The sequence below is a fragment of the Molothrus aeneus genome, chromosome 7 (genome assembly GCF_037042795.1).
Source record: "Molothrus aeneus isolate 106 chromosome 7, BPBGC_Maene_1.0, whole genome shotgun sequence".
Taxonomy (NCBI): domain Eukaryota; kingdom Metazoa; phylum Chordata; class Aves; order Passeriformes; family Icteridae; genus Molothrus; species Molothrus aeneus.
In genome coordinates, this window is record NC_089652.1 from 29,439,643 (window position 1) to 29,462,189 (window position 22,547).

The following is a 22,547-nucleotide window of genomic DNA, read 5'->3' on the forward strand; positions in this document are numbered from 1 at the left end:
AGATTTAGGGAAACATCATGCCTGATACACACAAACAAAAAAAGAGGAGAAAACAGAATTACCAGTAATTAATACTATGGTTTTGTAGGTGCATAAATGCTGTTATCCTCAATATTTTTTTTTTAAATATGTGCTTTAACAATGGAAAAATCTATGTAACAAATACTCCATATACTACACGTGCTACAAAATGCTGTAGTGCACACATGGCATACTTTTATCCAACAGACTTGAAATCTTGAGTAATTGAGTTCACCCTTCTTACAAGAGAGATTAAAACAAAGTCCTGATTCTCATGTACATGAGGAGCTGCTGGCACTGTACAAACTCACTCCAGTGCAAACAAAAATCACAAAAGGAAAGCTGGTCTAACACTAGGTGTTTCTATTAAAGTGGTTTCAGTGGATTCTCAGACAACTAGGATTGGAGTTAAGGTCAGATATTCTGTTTTCTATAATCAAAGGAGGCAATGAGATCCAAAGGAGAAGAAAACCCAAATAAGTTTTGTGTGTTTCAAATAAAATACTTAAATATTTCATTTAATTGTTGAAAAGTATCCACTTCAGTTCTTGCACAACAATATGTATCTTTACATGCCTTCATCTGTCTCATTAAGAAAGCAGATTTTGTTTGAAATTATCTAACATGAAAAATACTGCTAAGTCTATTCATAAAACAGTATTCTATATTTTTATTTTTCAAACAGCAAGTGACCACATTTAAAATGCATCATTTGCAAATATAAATTATCAAACTATTAGTTTAATTAAAAATAAAGCAAAAACATAACTTCCCTTAGTATCACAATACATAGAAGGGTATTATAAACCCAAAAAGACTAAGTTAACCATAAGAAAACAATAACGTCAAAAGTGATGAAACTCATTAAGTCACTTAATGAATAAATCAGTCTAAGAATACAATACCATTCACCATGATTATGTAAAAAAAAAGCAAACTTTCATTGTATTATACAGATAAAACAATCCAATCCTTCATGCCACATTTTGTAAACCATGATATAAATTACACTCACAGTCAAATGAACAGGAAGAGTAACTCCCAAAATATTTTAAGTTGCTTTTAGGGCAGAAATAAAGGCAGAAATAGAATCATTTAAAATATATCAAGTTTAACCAAAAAAAAATCATTTGGTCAAGCCTGCTATCCAAATAGTTTTGTTCCCTGCAAAATTATTTTTGTCTTTTTGTGAGTTATGAAATTTAAATGTTTCTTTTACATATTAAATGTAAGTCATGTGTTGAGCTACATTAAGTCCTTTTAGACTTTTATCATTTTGGCCTTAAGACCCAAACATCTTCCATGGACCCCCACACACACACACACACTCTCACTCTCTTCTTGGTATCAGGAAATTCCTCATTTCACAGGAATAATGAAAGACTCGTACTGATTTCTGTCAGAAACATAAGGAATATGTAAATTCATACTTTCCAGGTTCCTATAAAACCATCTCTCACCTATATATACATACTCCAACCGATGGAATTCAGACTATGGTCTTTTGTCTGATAATAAAGGGACGGAATAGATGTTGTAGGATAAAGAAATACTGTATAATGACTGAAATAAACCTATTATCCTAAATTTATCTATACAAATTATCATTTTTTATTAACTGAAATACAAAGAAGGCATATGGACTCCAGGAAAATAGCACTATATCAGAAATTCACTGTAACAGTGTTTCACTATATATATCATCAGGTTTTTCATTAGACAATTTCTTCTGTACACTAGATTTTTTACTAATTTCTCTATCTTCAAATCCATTATATTTTCAGATCCAATTCAGCACTATATAGTATGCCTTCAAAATAAAAGGAAGTCACTTGCTTTATTGAATACCAAGTTCCCTTCCAGACAGTATTTAAAGAAAGACAAGACTACACAGACAAAGTCCAGTATAATTCATTTCTGACATGAAAATTTCAACCCCTCATACTGTTGCAAAATTCCTCCTACTGAAATGTCTACAATAATAATAATTATAATAATAATTATAATAATAAAAAGCATACATTACATATAAAAGATACCAGTGTACTAAAAGTGACAGAAGTGGACTAGCAAATCCTTCAAAGCACATATTATATAAATGACTAGCATTTAAAAACATTTCTTTTTCTATAAAATGTAGGTCATATACATTTATAAATTGGGGAGGGAGGTTCTAAAGCAGTGATGACTGTTCAAATTGATATGCTGCTCTGTACAGTCTAATACCTATTCAATTCAAACTATAAGTTTGACATCTAGTTTATCAGAATAAACCCATCTCATCATCTCATAGCTCATAATTTGAAAAATATGCAACTCAAAGGAAGAGGTGACTCAAAAGTTCACTGTTTATCTGCATATGAAATAAGAAGAGAACTATTCCTTTCTATGGGTGGCCCAAGCCTCATCAGTTCAATATCAGGTCTTAAAGACTCCAAATTAATGTAGAGGAAGTGGCAGGAATCAGCACAGAAGCAGAATAGTATCTCTGATCCTTTAGAGACACCGCTACTCAACCTCAGCAGTCTTCCTCGTCTCGCAGAAGTTCAGCCAAGCCATTCATTTCTCACTCAAAGGGGACGAAGCCATAGATCTAAACACTGTCCTCTCTGTGACTGAAATTGTGCTCTGTAAACAATGGTTTGTATTCCAGCAGGAGGACATCTGAATTTATTTATAAAAAAATGATTAAGAATATTCATTAACTCAAACAAGGCTACTGACTCCCAAAGGTATTTTTGGAACTTATCCTTATGCTACTTGTCAAGTTAGCACTGTCATGTATTATTGCTTACAAACAGTACATCATCATATGCCTTCTAACAGAGCAGTACTGTGATCAGTTCATATTTACAGGCTTTTCTGTTTGTTTTTAAACAAGCTATAAAAACATTACATACTTTACAGACAATACAAATACTCAAGTCAAACAAATGGAATGCATAACAATAAGAAATGTCATAAAGGAAGACTGACATAAGTCCTTGATTGTCAAGACACATTTATATTTATATATAAACTCTAGCTGTGCAGAATCAAAGATTCAATCATAGGTACATCCTTATTTGATAAATCATATTTACAGCATGATATTGCATAAAAAAATAAAATAATGTTGTTTACACAATATTACCTTTCCATCCATTGGATTAAGGAAAGCAAGAAACAACTCTTAGAAATGTTTGCTTGCCTCAGTTTGTGTTTCCTACCAAAAGATGTAATTTTAAAAAGGAAACAGAAGGTTTTGTATTTGAGTAGAGCAAAAGCGACTATAAATTTATTTCCCTGACACAAAGCAATTTGAACTTGAACAGAAGGTAAAATTTCAAATTAAAGACATGTCTTTTCATTAGCAGTAATACTTTCTTAGTGCTTGTCCTTTGCAAAGTGAGTTTCAGCTAAATGCATTACATGCCTAACATAAACATGCATTACCCTAAGTCCAATGAACTTTCAAAGTTACAAGGTTTCATTTTAATAAGACATTTAACTCTAGGAAACTGTAAAATTATTCATTTGCTTCAGTACCAACCATGTAATTTGAAAGTTCACATGTGTACTGGTACCGACTGCATAAACATATTTCTGCCTGTTAACATTTCCAAACGGATTCCCAGGAGCATCAGGATTTTCCCTGTGATTTGTAATGGTATTAAAACAAGCAAACAAAGAATAAAAATCAAAGCTCTCAAAGCCAAGAAAATTTAGTTAGCAAATATACATACATAATGTAATCCAATGCTGCAAAATTCAGAGTTCATTCATCCAAATATTCTGGTTCATTTCAAATAGTTACTAGACATGATACAAATTCTATAAAAATATCCTGATCAAGCATGGAATACAACATATCTGTTCAGGTGGAAAGTTTTCATAGGAGAACACGAATACTTTGGAATAAACTCCAAAAGTTACAGTAGAACCCCAATAATTTGCAGCAATGCCTTAGAAACCCTTTACAAATTACAATTTTGAAAACGGTGAAGAAGCAGGCAACAAAAGCAAGGATGTCACATCACAAAAAGTACTTTGTTAATTTATTTTGACAACTGCAATTTAGTTTTCAATACTCCTTCTACCTCCTAGTATACTAATAGAGATGCTGTAGTATACTTGGGTGAAGTAGTACAGTATTATTGTGTGAGACCTTGCTACAGTACTTTTTAGACCATTGCAGAGAGGTGGGAAAGGACCATGAGGGATGGAGAAACCTGTCAGATGCTCTGTTTAGAGGTCAGCGAATTAGCAAGATTTTACTGTACTTCTCAATTAACAATGAAAAGCTCCCATCATCCAAAAAAACCAACAAGTACAATATAAAAATAATACAAGTGTTATTCCACATGAATACTTTCTTGTCCTATTTTTTTCTTGAAACACAACTTTCCTAAAGACAACACTAGGAGACACAAGATCATAAACATGGTTCTTTTATCATCCAATTTAAATTGTTTATGCTGTTATTTGTAAACCAACATACAGTAATACACATGGTTAATCCTTCTCCCCAAAACTTGTCATTTATGATTAATTCATTCTCAAATCAAATTAAGAAAATGCAAATGCCTATTAGTATACCATTACAAGCTGATTCCTTCATTGTCTGTTATATTAATGGCAAAACATATCAAAAGATTCATGCTAAAAGGGACACTGTCAAGTAATTTAGGACCAAAATATGGCCTATTAATAAGTGCATGTGTGTATATATATATATGTAATTTGTATATATATATATATGTAGAGAGAGAGAGAGAGCTTGGTAATAAATGTCATCAATTTCTTCTTTTTCAAAATTATCATTGCGCTATCACTAGTAGATATCCCCAAAAATTCCACCTTACACACACACACATATCTGGTGCTCACATAAGTTCGGGTAGGAATGGCTGCTGTTAGCTCAGGGGAATCTCCACGCTCACCCCAGCCTTATACTGACAGCATAAGAACAGAACAGACAACCAAAGCTGCTTTTTTCCACACATACACAGAAAACTAACAAAAATGACCAGATCAATATGAAGAGTGTGCATCTGCAGCAGATTAAAAGCAGCAAAACGTGAGCAGTGAAAAACGCTTTTAAATAATGCCATTATTAAAAAAGCATGAGCCTTTTACAGAGCTAAACCTCCCAGAACTACATAAACACTTGTTCCAGGATAGAAGGGGATGTACTCAGGAAATCACAGCAGTACATTTGGCTAACTCCTCCAGTGCAGAAAGCTTCAAGCATCAGCAGATCAACTACTCACACCACTGCATTAATTGTACACATGGAAGAACCCTACAAGACAGTCCCTGTGGCTTAGGGGACTTGCCAGCCTGTCCTAAGGCACAGAGTGCAGCTGGAATGGCTCAGCAGCAGGCTAGGGAATGAGCTGGGATGGAAGGAACAGCAGTTCCTCTGGGGATCCCTGTTTGGCTGCAGGGAAGAGCAGGTTCCTTCAGTCTGCGCACAGCCTGCTCCCTCACACACCCTCGGAGAGATTCCCGAGTGTGACAGTGGCATGGCACAGCCACTCCCTCCGAGTCCTCAATCACATTCTCACACCACAGTGTCAATGCAGCAACTTTTTTTAAATAAAGCTGAGTCAGTCCCCTTAGGGAAAAGGAGGCTTCATTCCTCTTACCTCCCTATGGGCCCACAGCAGTGCAGTTACACAGTAATAACCCAGCCTTTTTTTTTTTTTCTCTTTTGTTCCTTGCTATATTTAACAAATAGTACAATTGCCATCTCCTTGCAACATTTCAGGGCATAGGAACAAAAGTGCCAACACTGTATTATTCAGGCACCACAAGCTAGGATGTCATGGAAATGGACACTGAAAACAAAGTATGCCTTACAAGAGGTGGTTTCCTGGGATATAGGGACCCTTTATGTTATTTCTGTGCAACACACAATGGAAAGTCAAAAAACCAAACTGACCATAAAGGAAAAAAAAACCAGAGAGACCACGAATCAGTTTAAAAATATTCTTTCAAAGAAATTTCTTTACATGTATCATTAATAATCCATAAGGAATTTACTCTTCTCCCTTGATGACCACTCTTTTCAAGTCGTGGCCAAATATTCAGACAAAATTACTGGTAGGTCATAGCATGCTGAAATGCCTTACTGTATTACACACAGGGTCAACAAATCAAAAGAGCCTGCTTTCTTATACAAAAGTATTAAGAAATTAGTTTATATAAACTGTATTCTTGCCAATAGAAGAAGCAGGCTATGGATAATAAATACCCTTTCTCCCTCAAGTGTACCAAGTGAAGTTAGTGCTGTAGTAGTGCTCCCATAAGGGAAACGACAAACTGGGATCTGTTTCCTGGTAACGAAAATTCAGAAAAATATTGCTACTGCTTTGGTAAGAGGTGGGAAATGTTCTGGGTCCTGTTAAAGTCCTTTCTTAAAAGACAGGATATATTTTAGCCCCTTGAGATGCAGCCTTTTCTCCTACCTGATGGCTTTATCTGAGAGACACTAGCTAGCAACAGTGCTGTAAAAACCTGGATGAAATCCTATTTTAAAAACCACCATACACACACACCTACCTATATGTGTATGTGTGTGTATGTGTGTGTGTGTGTGTGTGTGTGTGTGTGTGTGTGTGTGTGTGTGTGTGTGTGTTTTTCCCTGGTTAATCAGCCTACATGAGGCTTAAACTGCCTTGAACTACCAGACAGTGTCCCTTTAGGGAAGGTGCAAATAGAATGAACATACAGTTCAAAAATCTGAAACTTGTTAACTTAAACTACACAATAGTTAGGCTACTCAAAATCTTACCACCTTAAAAATGCACACAGAACTACTTATCGTACCATACTGTATACTTCAAGACAAAGTACTATTCAAAAAAACATATTCATGGTACAGGGATAAACTTTGTAGTTTATTTATACTGTGAAATGCAATGAAAACTTCTGATCACTCTCCTAGGCTGGAAAAAGAAATGCCGCTCACTAGCATCATTCACCAGTTTGAGTTGGTAAAATTGTAGTGACTTTTACTAAGCAAACACTAAAAAATAGGGAATTTGAATGCCCACTTCTTCAGCTTTCAGGGATACTTCAATAAAATTAATAATTAGAATTGTCAAAATTCTAGACAGAGAATTAAAACAGTTTTTACAGAAGCTAAAAATACCCAATCTCAAGTATATGGAAAAGAATTACTGGAGCTGCTGTATGAGATGAAAATGATGCAACCGTATCAAACCTAAACATCTAAAAATGGTTTTATTTTTTGAGAAATCAAAAACTATAAAGTTGGCTAAGTGCTCTATGTTAATCGTTATGAGTATGTACGGTAAGGTACAATTAAGCTTTTAAATCTTGGAATACACTGTTTGTGTAAGCATTTTGCAATTGGGAATGTCATCTACAGAGTATTTTAACTAAAACTTCAAAATCTTGGTTTCTGCATATGAAAAAGTCATTAAAAAGTTACATCTAGATTCAGCTGTACAAAGAAATACACATTACTTCTGGAATGAAGTAAAGGCTTTAGCAGTTAGGCATTTTGCTTAAAAAAGTGTTTAAAGTATTTTAAATTAATTAGACTTTTAAATAGTAGAGTTAGTCTATCAGAATTCACTTTCTTTCCCTCCAAACACAACTCAAGATAATGTAAAGCAGAAATAAAGGGCACATGGTCTAAAATTATTTTTGAGAGAAACTGAAGATTTTTCTAGAAAATGCTTTCTTTTAAAGCATATTTGTTTGACTTCCAAAACTTACTTGCTTATTCTGTGTGTTTAGTACACGTTGATTCCCTGCTGAAGAGCAACAACTATGCTGACAAGCTTAGAAATGACATTGTGAATAGCATCAGACAAAAAACTGTCCTCCCAAAGCATACAAGGAAACCAGCAAGGAAACAATCATGGGGGAAAGTCTTACCTGGGGATTTTGTTTATTTTAAAATTTCATAGAAGGTAAAATATTTTCTGGATTCAAACAAGTGAATAATAAACTGCCTTTGATAGGGGCACCAACATCAGGCAGTTCAATGACTGATGGCTAACAAACAATTTTTTTTAAAAAAGAAAAACAGAAAAAAGAAGCAGTTATTGGTCTTGCTAATATCAGCTTACTTCTGTTTTAACATAGCGCTCTTAAAAGCTGTACAGAACTCCATCTTATACAGAGCAACCCCCTTTTGACAAATGTGTTCTAAAGTGCCAGTATTATTTACAAAGATTTCTTAGCCAAAAGTCTGGCCCGTTGTGGCATCAGGTGAAGAAGTCATCCCAGCTCTGCTATCATTTACATTCACCAAGGGAAATTCTGGGAAATCAGCACTTGTCCCTGGTCCCCGAAGGTTCACCTGTCCATTGGCAGTGCTAAACTGAGAGGATATTCCAGCTCTTGCCCCATGGTACTGAGCTCTAAAGGGCTGCTCAAAGGAGCTAATTTGATATGCTTGATGAACAGACTGTGCCTCTGCTTTCTTCTGAGAAGTTACTTGATCCAAGAAGTCCTGTGTAGAGGAGGAAGAAGAATGATTTGCCTCATCACCTGAAAAGGGAAAAGGGTGCTGAGAATCACCAACCATTAGTCCAAAGTGAGACTTGTCTGGAGTTGTTCTTAATGGAGAGTTCATCCCCGACCGAAAGCTATTGACAGGTATAGATGTGTAGACCTTCTCCATGGAAGGAAATGCTGGCTGGGTTGTAAGTGTCTGGTTATCAGTCACAAAATTAAGGCTCGGGTTGTTCAAATAGGCATCATTTTGGCTAGTTCTGTCCAAAGCTTGCTGTAAAAACTTTGAATATTCTTGTAACATACTAGCTTTATCTGATGAGGAAGCTTGAGAGCTTGTTCCAACTGTCTCAGATGGGGTCACCTCAGATACTTCAGCAGAATTGATGGATATACTAGAGGTCACTTCTGTGTCAGCCACGCTGAAAGAGATCTCATGCTGTCCATTAGCCTTGTGTGAATAATGATCTAACAGAGTTTGCAGTACCTCATCTGGAATGACATTTTTGTCATGGTTACCTTTAATTTCAACATTCAGTGCCTGTGTGTCCAGTATTGAGGCTGTAGCAGTTTCATCAATGACACTGGCCACAGCTGCCTGCGTTACTGAAGGTTGAGATGCTATGGTACTTACATTCAAGGCATATTCTCGACTGTTGTTACTAGCTGCTTGTAGATACCTCTTTTTCTTCAAAAATTGCATTGCATCATCATAATTAGTGCTGCTGTGTACAGGTTTACTGGGCCCTTCCTGTAATGTGTCGACTTGATCAATGTCAGCATTACCTTCAGAGTCCAGTAAACTTTGCTTATCCACAAGATCGAAGGTGTACTTCGAAACCTTGCTGTCTTCATATGTAGATAAAGGTGAAATGGTTTGACTTTGCTCAAGTGGCTGCTTTAGACTCCTCTTGTTGACCTTTTTGAGAACCAGCTTCGGTGGGTGTATTTCTCCAGAATTGGCTTCCTCTAAGTGCGATCCACCGACTGAAGAATGTGGCATCTCAACAGCATATTCCGCTACCATATATTCATCTTTTACTTTAGTACTAGAAGAGTACAAAGGCAAATAGTCATTTTTGTCCTTCTTGTGTTCTGATTTATCTGAACTTTCCTTATCCCCAGATTTTGTTTTCTCTGTTTTCTGCCTTTTCTTCTTTGGCAAGGAGCTGTCTTTCAGAGGCGTAGAGAAACCGGAATCTTCCTCCGATGGCAAAAAGCCAACTTTGGTGGCACTTCTGTTGGGTTTCTTCTCGCGGTTCTCATGGCACATACGTTTGTGTTTCAGCACACGATCAGTCCTGGAGAAATACTGGAAAATATTAAGGTGATTATTATTATTATTATTATTATATTATTATTTTGCAAAAAGAAATATGTTAGCAGAAAGAAAAGAAGCCTTTCATTCCAACGAATTTACTTGATGATTCACCCACTTGACCAATTTCTAATGAAGTGTCAAACAAGAGCATACAGTCAATAAAATCAACGACAGCCAGCTGTGACTCTGCACCACCAAGATAGCCCATCTTGACTGAAAAAACATTCATTATACATTTATTTCAATAAAAAGGAGAAAGCCCATCTGCAATACTGGGGAATTGACCAGTGTTTTGGCTTTAAAGCACAGAAGATTTCACCAATTCATCTTACCTGCAAACAATATTCACACTGGTAAGGCTTCTCTCCACTGTGAGTTCTTTTGTGCCTTTCCATGTGATACTTCTGAATAAACCTCATACCACATTCATCACAACGAAATGGCTTTTCACCTGATAAAAAACACATAGCAATCTTAATCTAAAAGAACAAATCAACATTTTTCCATAAAATTACCAGGTCAAATACTACATTCTCTACTAGAAACAGTAAGAGGATTTAGTCTATTGCTATTTAAAAACAACACAGGGCTTGCTTACACTATTTTTTCAATATGCAGTTGCTGATGCCTCAAATTACTTTAAGCTTTTATGCTAAAAAAAAAACCCTAATTTTAACACTAAATCCTTACTCCTCTTTCTAATGCAGGTGCAGGTATGTCTTACACCTAACAAATTAAGAACTGCAAAGATGGTCTTCCAGAATTGTTGCTACAGTATGCATTTTTTAGAGCAGACAACTGTATAAAAATACCTCAAGCCTCTCACCAAGTCATTACCTCAAACCCATCCTTACTAGAAGAGAATTAATGCATTTCCGAACTTCAAAGGTAACATTTTGGAGGGTGCTCTCTATTTTTCCATTTTTTCCCCTTATTTGCATGTAGAATTGAGAGAACTGCTTTGAAAAAGTCCTACTATTTTGGCTGAAACCCATTTTTTTTTCTAAGAACTAATTTTAAAAAATGTTTTAATTAAGTCAAAACCCAAGAAACCTCTGTAACAGAACCAGCATTTGCAAACTTACAGGTTTCTCATTTTGATTGTTGTGTTAGCTAGTTTTGGTTTCTGGGTTTTTTTTCTTTACTTTCAGGAAATAGTCATTGAGACAATATGCACTGCCCTGAATTCATCTTCAGTTCCCCTTATTTTTCCTCACAAAGAAACTCTGCAACAATACTTTCTGAGCAGGGAGTAACTATTTTTATTTCTTTTAACTTTTGCCTTACATCTTCTCTCTCATATTTTTTCCTAGGTTTCTCTGACAAAACCTAAAAATTTCAAATGCATTGAAAAGTTAGTTCTGCTTTTATAGAAGTTCACTATTATTTACTAGAACTCAGCCTGAACAACAGTGATCTCTTAGTATTTACTATGAAATCTTTTGGACTGACATAGAGGTCAGGGATTGTCTTGGCAGCATCTGTCAAGACCCTCTTTGTTCTGGGTACTGCACTGCACTGATTTTTGGGATATGAACCATTTATGTCTTGTTTCCAGAAATATGCAGACTATTGCTATTTTCTGAAGTAGTTTTATTCTTACTAATTATATTACGAACTGTTGAATTACCAACGATTAATTGTTAGAGTTTAAAACTTTAAATTAATAGATTTTATTATTTAAAATGTTGATAGAGTTTGTATTTTCCATTTAGAGAAATGTTCGTATTTTCCATTTCCAAGAGAGAAATTTATCCACATCCTTCTTCATATGGGAATACAGTACCTGAAAATAAGGTTCCAGTACTTATAGAGAATAGAATGGAAAATATCTGGATCACCCACACATGTGCTCCTAGTCAGATCACTAATGCCCAGAGTTTCAACTTCCTTAATTCCATGCAATTTCTAAATCTCTCTCTTTGTAAGCCTATATCCTATTTCAAATTATTAATTCTTACCTCTCCATGTGGCTTCTCAGCCAATCCCTTTCTCGGATGAAATTATTCCAATTTATTCTCTCCTAAATCAAATTATCTCCTCTCCTCAGATCTCTCAGGTTTCATCAGTTCTTCTTCTACAGGCTCACAACCCCAGCATTCTCTTCTTTCACTTGACTTAAAGAACTTTACCATTTCTTGCTTATTAATAAGCACCATAAAATTTTGCACTTTTTCAACATCCCTTGTAAGTTATAAACACCTATCATATCATTCCCTCTCATCCTGCCTATAAGCAAATCCTCCCTTCTGGCCTATTTCTTCACTTTCAAACTCCAGATTCATTCTTCATGTTCTCTTTATTTGTGAGGCACCCTCAAAACTACAATGCCTTACTCCCAACAAGCCTGTTCAGACTTTCTGAATCAAATTCCAATCCCTGCCTTCCATTTTCAGGATGAGGAGGGAGGACATTTAGAGCTCATTGCTCTTGTTTCATACATGGGAACTCTTCCATTCCTGAAGACTACTACTTAGTCCTTTCTATTTACTGTTTTCTTTCCCTTTGCTCCACTATTCTACTTTGTGGTTTTTTTTTTTTTTTTAATTGCACCTTCAAACAGCTCTCCTTACATTGTTTCAAAGCTTGCTTTCATACTACCTTAGATTTATTTTAGAGAATGGAGTGGCTGTTTAGGTTGAAAACTATCCTGAGCCTTAAAGCAAGAGAGCTGAGTCCTGTTCTGGCCTTGAACAGCCCTCTAAGGAGCCATCCTGCAATCCCAGGAAATGCAGAACTCTTCATTAACACACTTACCTGCAGCCATGCACTCATTTCTGTAAATGAATGCACACCGAGTTCCTTAACATTTTCTTACTCAAGCTGACTATTCGCTAGCAGAAGATTCTGCAGCTACCTATCCCCATTTCAAGGCTTAAACAGGGTCAAACAGGGGCCTGTGGATTTTAGGTGGATTACAGTCACCAGCTATTTTGGAGACTTTCAGGGCACAAACAAATGCACTGCTGGCCATGCCTTAACAGGGAGAAGAATTTGGGACACTGCCCTGGAGTTAACTCAGCACAGTACAGAAAATCATATTTTTCAGTAGAATTCCAGAACACTCTGAAAGTAAGATTAAGAAAACCTTTGTGAAACTGACACCATATTTCATTTTGGCTTTAATCTTCATATGGAAGATAATTTTAGGAAAAGATTAAAAATTAATATGAAGATAGGCTTCCAATAATAATTTCATCCTAGCAGAAGCCTAAAACTTCAGATGCCTTCCACAATTTTGTTGTACTTTTCAGACAGGATCTATTGCAAATGGAGGAGACCATTAATAACAGCCTTTTGATAATGCAGGGAGAATCCAGGACACATTTTTTTGAAATGTCTTGGTCATTGGGAAACAATCAGATGTATAAAAAACCTCAAAATTTAAAAATACAATACAACAATTAATGCATTATTTACGAAAACAGCTCATGCGTTGTGTCTGTGTTTGCAATCTATTAAAACCAAGCCATAGAACTACTCATCCAGTATAGTACAAATATTATGTGTATGAAGGCTGTGACAATTATAAAGCCAGGCATTTTAAAGTCTAAACAGAAAAAAAACCAAATTATAAAATACTAAAGAAGGCTATAAAAAAGCAGCATGACTGAATAAGGCACTTAAATTGTTAGCCCCAATGGTGCTTTATTCTTTTTAATGTAATCTTAGTTTTTGTGTTTAAAATGGAAAGTAGGGTGGCTTACACAATTAGGACACATGAACATATGAGTGGGTAAGGTATATAGAAACATCTCTAAGCAAAAAGTAAGCAGACATATTTGAAAGGAAAAAAAAAAAAGAACATTCAGCATCTTCTCTAACCTCGTAAACTGAAAATATTTGCATACCAGTGACTCTTCCCTCTCTTACAACTAAAATAGCAATTTTCTGTATCATTAGGGACAAGTTTAGCAGCAGGGTTCCAACACTGCTGCCCTCCTCTACACACAATTATAAGCAAATTTTGTACTAATGCAATGTCTGCTTTTAGATGCAACTGTTTAATTATTTACACAGACTAAGGCTGTTCATTGATTGCTTCCTAACTCCCTCACAACACTTCCTTTGAAGGAGTGGTTCAGAGAACTAAGTCAAATCAGACTGGAAATAGCTGAGGCACCTGTAAATTGGGGGCTTGTAAGAGGCACAAAATGGGGCTTCTACCTGTTACTACTCTCATTGGTTGGTCTAAAATAAACTAGAAAATTTGACAAAAATCTTTAAAAGAGTAAGAGCTTTCCTGTTCCACATCAGCATTTTGAACACTGTCCAAAAGCTGGTGCTAAAAGTGGTCATTCACGGAGATGAAAATGGAAAATAAAAAAGTATTGAATAACGTTAAGAAACTTTTTTTTTAAAGGGTATGAATAATACAAACAGATCTTTACTTTCATCAAAGTAAAGACAGACCCACTGCTCACCTTCTCATTAGAGAATCAAGTTGAAAATTCAAGTTTTCTGGATGGGTTTAGTTATGCAGCCCTGAACGACAGAGCAACTGCACAAACAGCTAAGGGCCAGTAGTGAGCACTGTCATATAGAGGTGAAAGCACAGAGTGCCAATTAGCTATACTATAACTGGGTGAAGCCAAAAATTAAACTCTAGCTAAATTCTTGTTGACTAAACAGCCTTCAGAAAAAAAATCTGCCACTCCTGGAAGCTGGGTTTTAAATGTTTTCTCCTAATCATTACTATCACCTAGGAAAACATCCATGATTCAACAATTTAAACACAATTTAAACTGTCTTCTATTTTCTGAGAAACAACCAAACTATAGCTCAGGATGCTGAGGAAAGGAGGAAACACAGTTATCTAAAAAAAGTCAGATATGGTTAATTAGTTAAATGGTACCTTTTTCTCTGCTAAACAAAGACTAGCATATGAAAGAGCTGGCATAAAAACCTACAATCCCACCACATCCACCCCCCTCCCTCCAAAGCTTAGAATCAACACAGATTTCTCATTAGGGCTAGAAGCTAAATTTTAAAAGATAATTAAATCAATTTATAAAATATTTGCAGTCAAGTGTTAATTAACTATATTGCCCAGACTCTCATTTTCAAAGCCACGTACAGGGAATAATCCTCATTTGAAAAAAAAAAAAAGAAAAATCTTCTAAAAAATGTGAAGACTGCACTCAAATTTTTGCCTTTTTGGGGGGGGCTGGAGGGCAGATAGATGGAAGAGACTGAATGAGCATTCTTTTCAGAATAAGTATCTACACAAAGTGGAGGCAGCATGGTTCACCAATTCAGAGCCAGAGGAAAGGCTAGGAGCAGAACAAAGACACTGGACAGAAGAATGGAAGACTCTTCTGTGGCTGACTGGCTGAAGGAAACCTACTTAGTCTGGACTCATGGCAACCTAGGATACAAAAATCCCATAAACAACAGGGCATTTGTGCATGTAACTCCCTGTACACTGCTCTGAAAATTCATTTTGCAGAGTTTTTTCTCCCTCTCAACCCTTACACATGCACACACTGCACTGCGTGTTAGTAGCTTTCATATCCATTTAAATGCTACAGCCAAGAAACACTGTGCACATTCACCAGCTCTGCTTTTCTGAAAAAGAGGCTGAGAAATTGGCATCTAGTCCAAAAGGGACCATATTACAAAATATTTAAAGAGGGATTGAAAGGCCATGCACCAAAATGCCAAAAACCCAATGAAACCAAACCTGTTAAAGAATGTGGTTCTGTGTGGTGCAACAAGGTAAAAAAAAAAATAAACATATATAAACTTTAACTTGCTTTGGTTTAAAGCTTCGGGCCTTATTTGACCTACACTGCATATTTTTAAACTAAGACTCTTCTTTTTAGAACAGTTCTGAATTAAACCTAAAAGAAGAAAAAAAGTGGAAAGAAAAGCTGATACTAATACCTTTGGGGTTAGGCATTTTGGCCATTTTAGTCCTGGCACTTTTCCATCAAATTCAAATACAAACAAACAGACAAACAAACAAATAAATCTATGGAAATGTAATTTGGAAGTCCCCCTTGTCTGAATTAACTTGATACAACAAAAGACAAAACTGCTTAACGAACTTTGACTTTTATGAATGTACAAACTTCAGGATTTGCTGCTCTGGGGTTATTTATAGAAAACTACTTTCAGATCCGCTTACTGGACTTCACACTCATTTTACAGCCAAAGGAAAGTGGAACAAGTTGAAAGCACAAAACTAATTTCTTTTAAAAAGCTTTATAACTTTGTAACATGTTTTAAATTAAAACAAACTACGACAGGGTTTTTGGCTGCATATTTATTACCAGAAACCTTGCCTGAGTGGGGAAACATTTTTAAGCACGCCAGTAAAGATACTCAAGGCACTATACTCACCAGTATGAATCTTCTCATGCCTCTGTAGCAGGTACTTCTGTATGAAACGCATGTCGCACTGACTGCACTGAAATGGTTTTTCACCTTGAACAATATAATTCCACATCCATAAGTTAATAACTACACACTGTTGTTTCTGATAACTATTTTCGAGGAATATTAAAATGTCTATTAAAAACACCAGCATCTGAGCGAATTCCAAAAATACCCTGATACCAAAAAACATTTGCCTTACTAGGTACATGAACTGCAGAGCTCTCTCCATGATCCTAAGAGTCACATTAAGACTAGCACAGAAGAGTGATCTGGAATGGCTGTAATTTCCTCAAGTGCAAGATCAATCAGGATGCTGGCATAGACTGCATTCAGGATACTGGCAAGCTATTATAACAGTAAGTACCTTTTTCACTTCTCCAAACACAGAGATACCTCATCAGGCAAATAAGCAGCCGCAGCACATTTTACAAAGGGGTCAATTTTTGGCACTTAGGCTACAAGTCAACCCATTACTTTCTGATAAAGAAAGAAAAGAAACCTTGTAAACAGTTAGCTCTTCAGTTTATTAAATAAATGTTGATATTTTTTTTTCTGATATTCTTTTGACACTTTGGTGCATGGAATCTCTAAGCTTAGATGCCAAGTTAGCTACACTCTTAAAACTGAAATTCGCATAGAGCTGAAAACATTTTTAACATAAGTAAACAACTCTTTATATAGTAGAAAAGACAAATTTGAAGTCAAGCAGTACCTGTATGAATGAAGACATGTCTCTGTAAATGGTAGTTGGTTCTAAAGGCAGCATTGCAATGCTCACAAACATGAGATTTGTGGGTTTTCAGACCAAGTGATCCATCCTCATTTATTGTAAGGATCTATTTTAAAAAGAGTAAAATTTGTTCTCACACTACCCTCTAAAGATGTCTTATTAACTACAAAAAAAAAAAACATTAATTTTTTCGATGCAGAAAATGTAAATATTTCAGGTAAAACAATGCTGATTTCTACAAAACTATGCGTTAAGCTTCTAAAACACATTTCCAATTGCAGTCCAATCCAACTTGTGTCTCGTTGTGCATTAAGAGATATTTCAACAGGACGGAGACAAAGGCAGCTCATGGAAAATCAGCTTAGAGCTTCCCTAGGCACAGCTGAGTCACTTTATACACTACTGTTTATTTTGTCCGTCTGTTGGAAAGGATGCAAAGTAATCAAACGACTCCTGGGCACTAAACCATGGACAATCGTATTTTAAAGAAAAAGCGAATGGTTAAATTCTTTATATCAAATCACAACTCTTAAATGTTTGCTAAAAGTCATTAAAGCTTAGCCAGAATAGTCATATATATTATCTACATCTATATAAAACCAGTAGTCTCAAAGGTAAAATTGTATTTAAAAAACCAAAATCCCAAAGCCAAACAACCAAGAGAACAGTATTATTCTTCTCCCCTTTCAGGTTTTTCACTCAATAAAGTATTGCTCACTTAATATACATATTAAAGCATCTCCTTGATGACTTCAACTTGCCATACTCAATTGCTTTGCTGTCAAACAAAGCCGCTATTTTCATATAAAATTTAAAAAACTTAAATTTTAAAAATGCACCACATCTACTTTATTCAATAAAGCTAATCACAGGTTTTCTCTAATTTGTCAAAAAGAATAAAAATAGAAAACTAAACCAAAACCCAAAATCTCTACTATCTCTGGCAAGACAATAAGCAAATCAGTAAACAAATTACATTTATAAAATCTTGCTTAACTGCAAACACAACTATAAAGAAGAGCTTAAGGAATCTTAAATAATACAGTTTAGTCCCTTCTTATTAAAAAAAAATAAAAGTATGCTGGGAAAACACATCTGCAGTTTGATTAGCTACAGCATTTTAGGTTTTATGATAATGACAGTGATGAGAAAGAGAGAGTCAATAACTGAAGCAGTATCTCTGAAATAGCAGCAAATACTGTAGGATCTACTTAATTTTTAATTCTCCTGCGTCAAAACAAGGGTGAAAGTCTCAGACTAACAAATTCTTGTGCATTCACTCTGAAGGACAAGCACATTCATACGTTTGTAAGATTGGTGTGTTACAGCTCCAGTCACAGAGAGAGACAATTGTAAAGACTCTGTTCTGTAACATTACCCAGCTGATGAAGCCGACTGCGTCTTTAAAACAAATTTAAATACATGTTATGAAATGCTTTTCAGATATTATACTGAAATTTTAAAATAATTGTGCAGAAAATACACTTAATTTCATGGTTATTCTAAACCTGGGCTCTTCTACTTAATCTACCACCCTCTTAAATGATGAGAGTTAGCTTTGTCAGAGCAGCTTCCCTAACCAAAGCAACAAAAAAGCTTGTGCGTGTGAGTGTGTGCGCGTGCGTGTGTGTCCGTGTGTGCACGTGTGTGTGTCTGCGTGGGAGAGGGAACAGGAGACAGGAGTCATGACACCTGATGACTTCTTCCTTACCTGACTACTGCATTGATAGAAAACAGAATTTAGAACGTTTCAGAATGTTAACTGACTTCCATTTGTCAGAGTTCCAGCTGCTTGTTTGGATGGAAAATCAACCCCACTACTCTGGAAATACTGAAACTGCAGTAGGTTCTCACCTAGGTCGGTCCTTAGGCTTTTTTCTACTCTGCCTTTCTATTCTGACAGGTCTGAAAAAGGGGAAGAGAGACTGAAAAAGAACCTATTTAACAATTCTCCTGATCATTTTTCAATCTTTTGTCATCTCAAAAGACTAATCCTGGCAGACTGGGAGATAAAAAGGAAGCATGCAAGTACACGTCTGTAGAAAGAGGAGCACACACCTCTTCTACCTTGCCATGTTTCCATGGAAGTGATCTCTGGATGTACTCAACCTAGATCTCCTTTTTCTCTCACAGGGAGAAGTGACAAAAAAATGCACAGCATTTGGAACTTGCTTCCACACCCAATCTGAAGCAATTTCTCAGCTTTCCAAGAATACTACAGGTGCAACCTTATTTGACACTGCTTTGAGGAGGACTGGAAGGTCCTGCTCCCAGGGCAACAAAAAGGAGGTTTGGGAGATTTTCTTTGTATTACGGTGAGTTTTCCTTTAATGTACAAACAGTCTGGGTTGATTTCTGAGTAGGCTTATTTTAATGCTGCTGTGTGATAACATATGACTGATTTACTTCTATCAGAGCAGCCTGCACATGTTCTATTTTAAGTCTGAAGATTAATACTGATTTGGGGAATTACTAGAAGATGTAACACTGCTACCTCATGAGGTGAAATGATTCTGCTTTTATCTGAAGTGCTTCTCAACAGAAGAAAATTGTTTTCAGACATACAGGGATACATAGTCCTCATGAATGGATCTACAAAACAAATTTTTAAGTAACAAACCAGCAGCTAGGGTAAGAACCTTTTGATATAAATAAATACATATATGAAGATGATTATGACCACAGGAATTTTCCCTACCAGTAAATTATTTTATATATATTAGTAAGCTTTTTAGAATTTTCAAAACTACCATTTTAGTTTTCTTTTTAAAAACTTTTCACTACTATGCGTGAAGCATGTAAAATTATCAGGCTCACAGAAAAGCACAACTATTATTAGATAGATACAGAGTAATGATTTATAAATGGTCTACAAAGCTACTGACTCATAATTTAAAAAAAATATTTGGAGAGAGAACTGCCTGGAGAGACAGATGTTAAAATATGTCAAGAGTTCATGTTGCTAAAAGGAGTTCAAAGAAAAACACTGTTATATCAGTTTTGTTTTGGGTCTCTGGTGAACTTCAGAACTGCATCTTTACTGAGCAAACAAACAATTTCCAGCCTAACTAGTTCAAATGCTAATGAAATTAGTCATAGTCAACCAAATCTTCAGGTCCTTTTAATCTTGGTTTTGCCAAATCAATGTCTTACTTTTGCTGGTGAACGCTGTTTTCTTTTCTTCTTTTTCTGCAAATCTACTGGCTCTCGTATTTGTTTTTTGTCTCGTTTCTGTTGTTCAGATGCATCAGTAAAGGTAATTTCTTGCTTTACACTGATCTGTTAAGATACCAAGTGCCAGTTTCAGGTAAGGTTCTCACTACAGAAAAGCAATTTTTCAATTTTAGAAGATGACAAACTGCTGAAACAGAAAACCTTTTCCTAAGGGAATTATCTTCTGGCTTCAATCTTTCAGAAATTTAAGTGAAAGAATTAATATGTATCTTAAATAAAAAGGGCACAGTTAATTTCCTCAGTAACATTTTGATGTATCCTTTCATTCATCTCCCAAGGTCTTTTTTCCTGACCTGTGGTGATTTTGAGATCAGTTCATATATTAAAATCACTTCCATCTGTAAAACCATTCAGTTTTTCATACCTATTTTACTTTAGTCCGTGCTGTTGTCAATATAAGATTTAACGGAATAGTTTATTATATATTTAATACAGAAGTATTTTTAAGAGAAAAAAAAAAAGACCAGTTCCAATGAAGTTTTTGAAAAAAAAAAAAAATTAAAAAAAATCTCAATCTAATGTGAACTTTAATGAAGACCATGATACTCTCACATTTTTCTAACACCTGAGCCACCTGATCTACAGCTAACAGAGTAGTGTTTTAACAGTGCTGTGTTTCTGAAGATTATTCTTCATGTGTAAGGCTCTCTACTTTTATAGTCCTGGTGACTGTCCTTTATGTTTGAAGGGTAACAGTGATGGTGTGCTGCATTACAGACAGATGCTCTGTTTTCCAAAGGAAGTCATCTCTATGCTCTCTGGGAAAGCCAAGGTATGCCTTCTATGAGATTCCGTGGAGGGGCATATTTATGGTCATGTATGAAGTGTCACAGTCCAACCTGCAGTGTGAATGCAATTGCTAAGCGTCCACATACCTTAAAAACATACAAGATGCTTCCTATAGCAAAAGCAACTAAACAGTACTATGAACAGCATAAACACTATGCACCTTCTAATAACGCTATTTATTCCGCTTTGCAGTTACCCCTGAACATTAAATATCCTTAAAGGAGCACATTTTAACACTTTAGTTCTATGGTAACAGCCTGCTTATAAAATATTTATAAAACAGATACTTAAAGATTATACTTAATTGGCAAAATTTATCCACAGCCAGAGGCAAATGACATAAATATTTTGATAATCAAAATCCAAACAAGCAATTAATAGATTCTTGCCAGAGTAGGATTAGACTACCAGATCAAGCTTCCTAGTAATCTCTCCAATATTTCACAAAGAAATTGCTTACAGGGACATTAACAGCATACTGCAGCCCTTGAGGAAGTCTATCTTGTGCATCCATTTCATCATCATTTTTTACCGTCTCCTCATGGACCATGAGTTCATCATGTGAAATCATCTCTTGCTGTCGAAGTTCACTTTCCTGTAACACTTCATCTGTTGCAAGAATTTCTTGGTGCGGCATAGTCCGATCTTGAAGCACTGCCTCTTGCCGTTCTCTCGATACTCCAGACTGGTCAGATACTGCACCCATCCCTACCATAGCCCTGGATGACTGCATCTGGTCTATGCCACCACATTTAAGAAATAATCCTCCCAGCTTGTCTTCAATGTTCATTCTTAAGTGCAATTACCTACAAAGAAAGTTTTAATAGTAAACATCTACAATTGGTGCGCTTGCTTAAAATTTTTTACTTAAATACATTTTATACGAACTCAAGTCAGTACTCAACAAACACACATGCAGTCCTAAAATTGATACTGAGCAAGAACCAAGAGTTGGATATCTTCAAGGAATGTCAAAAGACTCTCCTTTTGCACATCTGTGTGCACACAACTGAACACTTTCCAATAAAAGGTTTCAAATCATGCTCCTGACTTCTGGCAAAAGTATGGTAATTAAATGAGGGCTAATTCTTCCTTCTCATTCCTTAGAAAACTTTTATTTTTTTTCTGTATGCCCTCTTTGCTCTGTTCTCTTTTTCCATTTTGACTGTCTTTTACAGACACCTCTTTCATACTGGTCCTGTTCTCCCTACTTCCTTGTCCTTCCAGTGCCCTTCCACCGCTGTTACCCCAGGGCACTGTTGCTCCTGGAACACCTTAATATCCACAAGTGAGAGAAACCTGGGCTGCATCCAAAGCAGCAGTTGGGGGAGGTGATTGTGCCCCTCCACTCCACTCTCCTGCGACCCCACCTGCAGTGTTAGATCCAGCTCTGGGGCCACAACATAAAAAGGACATGGATATGCTCGAGCAAGTCCAGGGGAGGAAAGGAAAATTATCAAAGGGCTAAGAACATCTCTGCTATGCCAACAGGATGAGAGAAAAAGAAGGCTCTGGGGAAACCTGATTGCAGCCTTTCACTACTTAAAAGGGAGCTTTTAAGGTGGAGAAAGAACTTTTTAGCAGAGCCTGTTGAAA

General features: G+C 35.9%; 1 protein-coding gene across 2 annotated transcripts; it reads right to left on the reverse strand.

Annotated features, from left to right (window-relative positions):
* Positions 1–671: 671 nt before the first annotated feature.
* On the reverse strand, positions 672–21,741 carry ZNF148 (zinc finger protein 148). Of its 2 annotated transcripts, XM_066553462.1 has the most exons (6): positions 21,412–21,741; positions 20,082–20,207; positions 16,911–17,034; positions 16,163–16,246; positions 10,150–10,268; positions 672–9,808 (listed from the first exon to the last, which is right to left on the reverse strand). In XM_066553462.1, exons 1-6 carry the CDS (start codon positions 21,739–21,741, stop codon positions 8,219–8,221), a joined length of 2,373 nt encoding a protein of 790 aa, XP_066409559.1. In that variant the 3' UTR covers positions 672–8,218. The 2 variants fall into 2 exon arrangements, with proteins under 2 accessions (XP_066409559.1, XP_066409560.1); XM_066553463.1 differs by lacking the exon at positions 20,082–20,207.
* Positions 21,742–22,547: the final 806 nt, after the last annotated feature.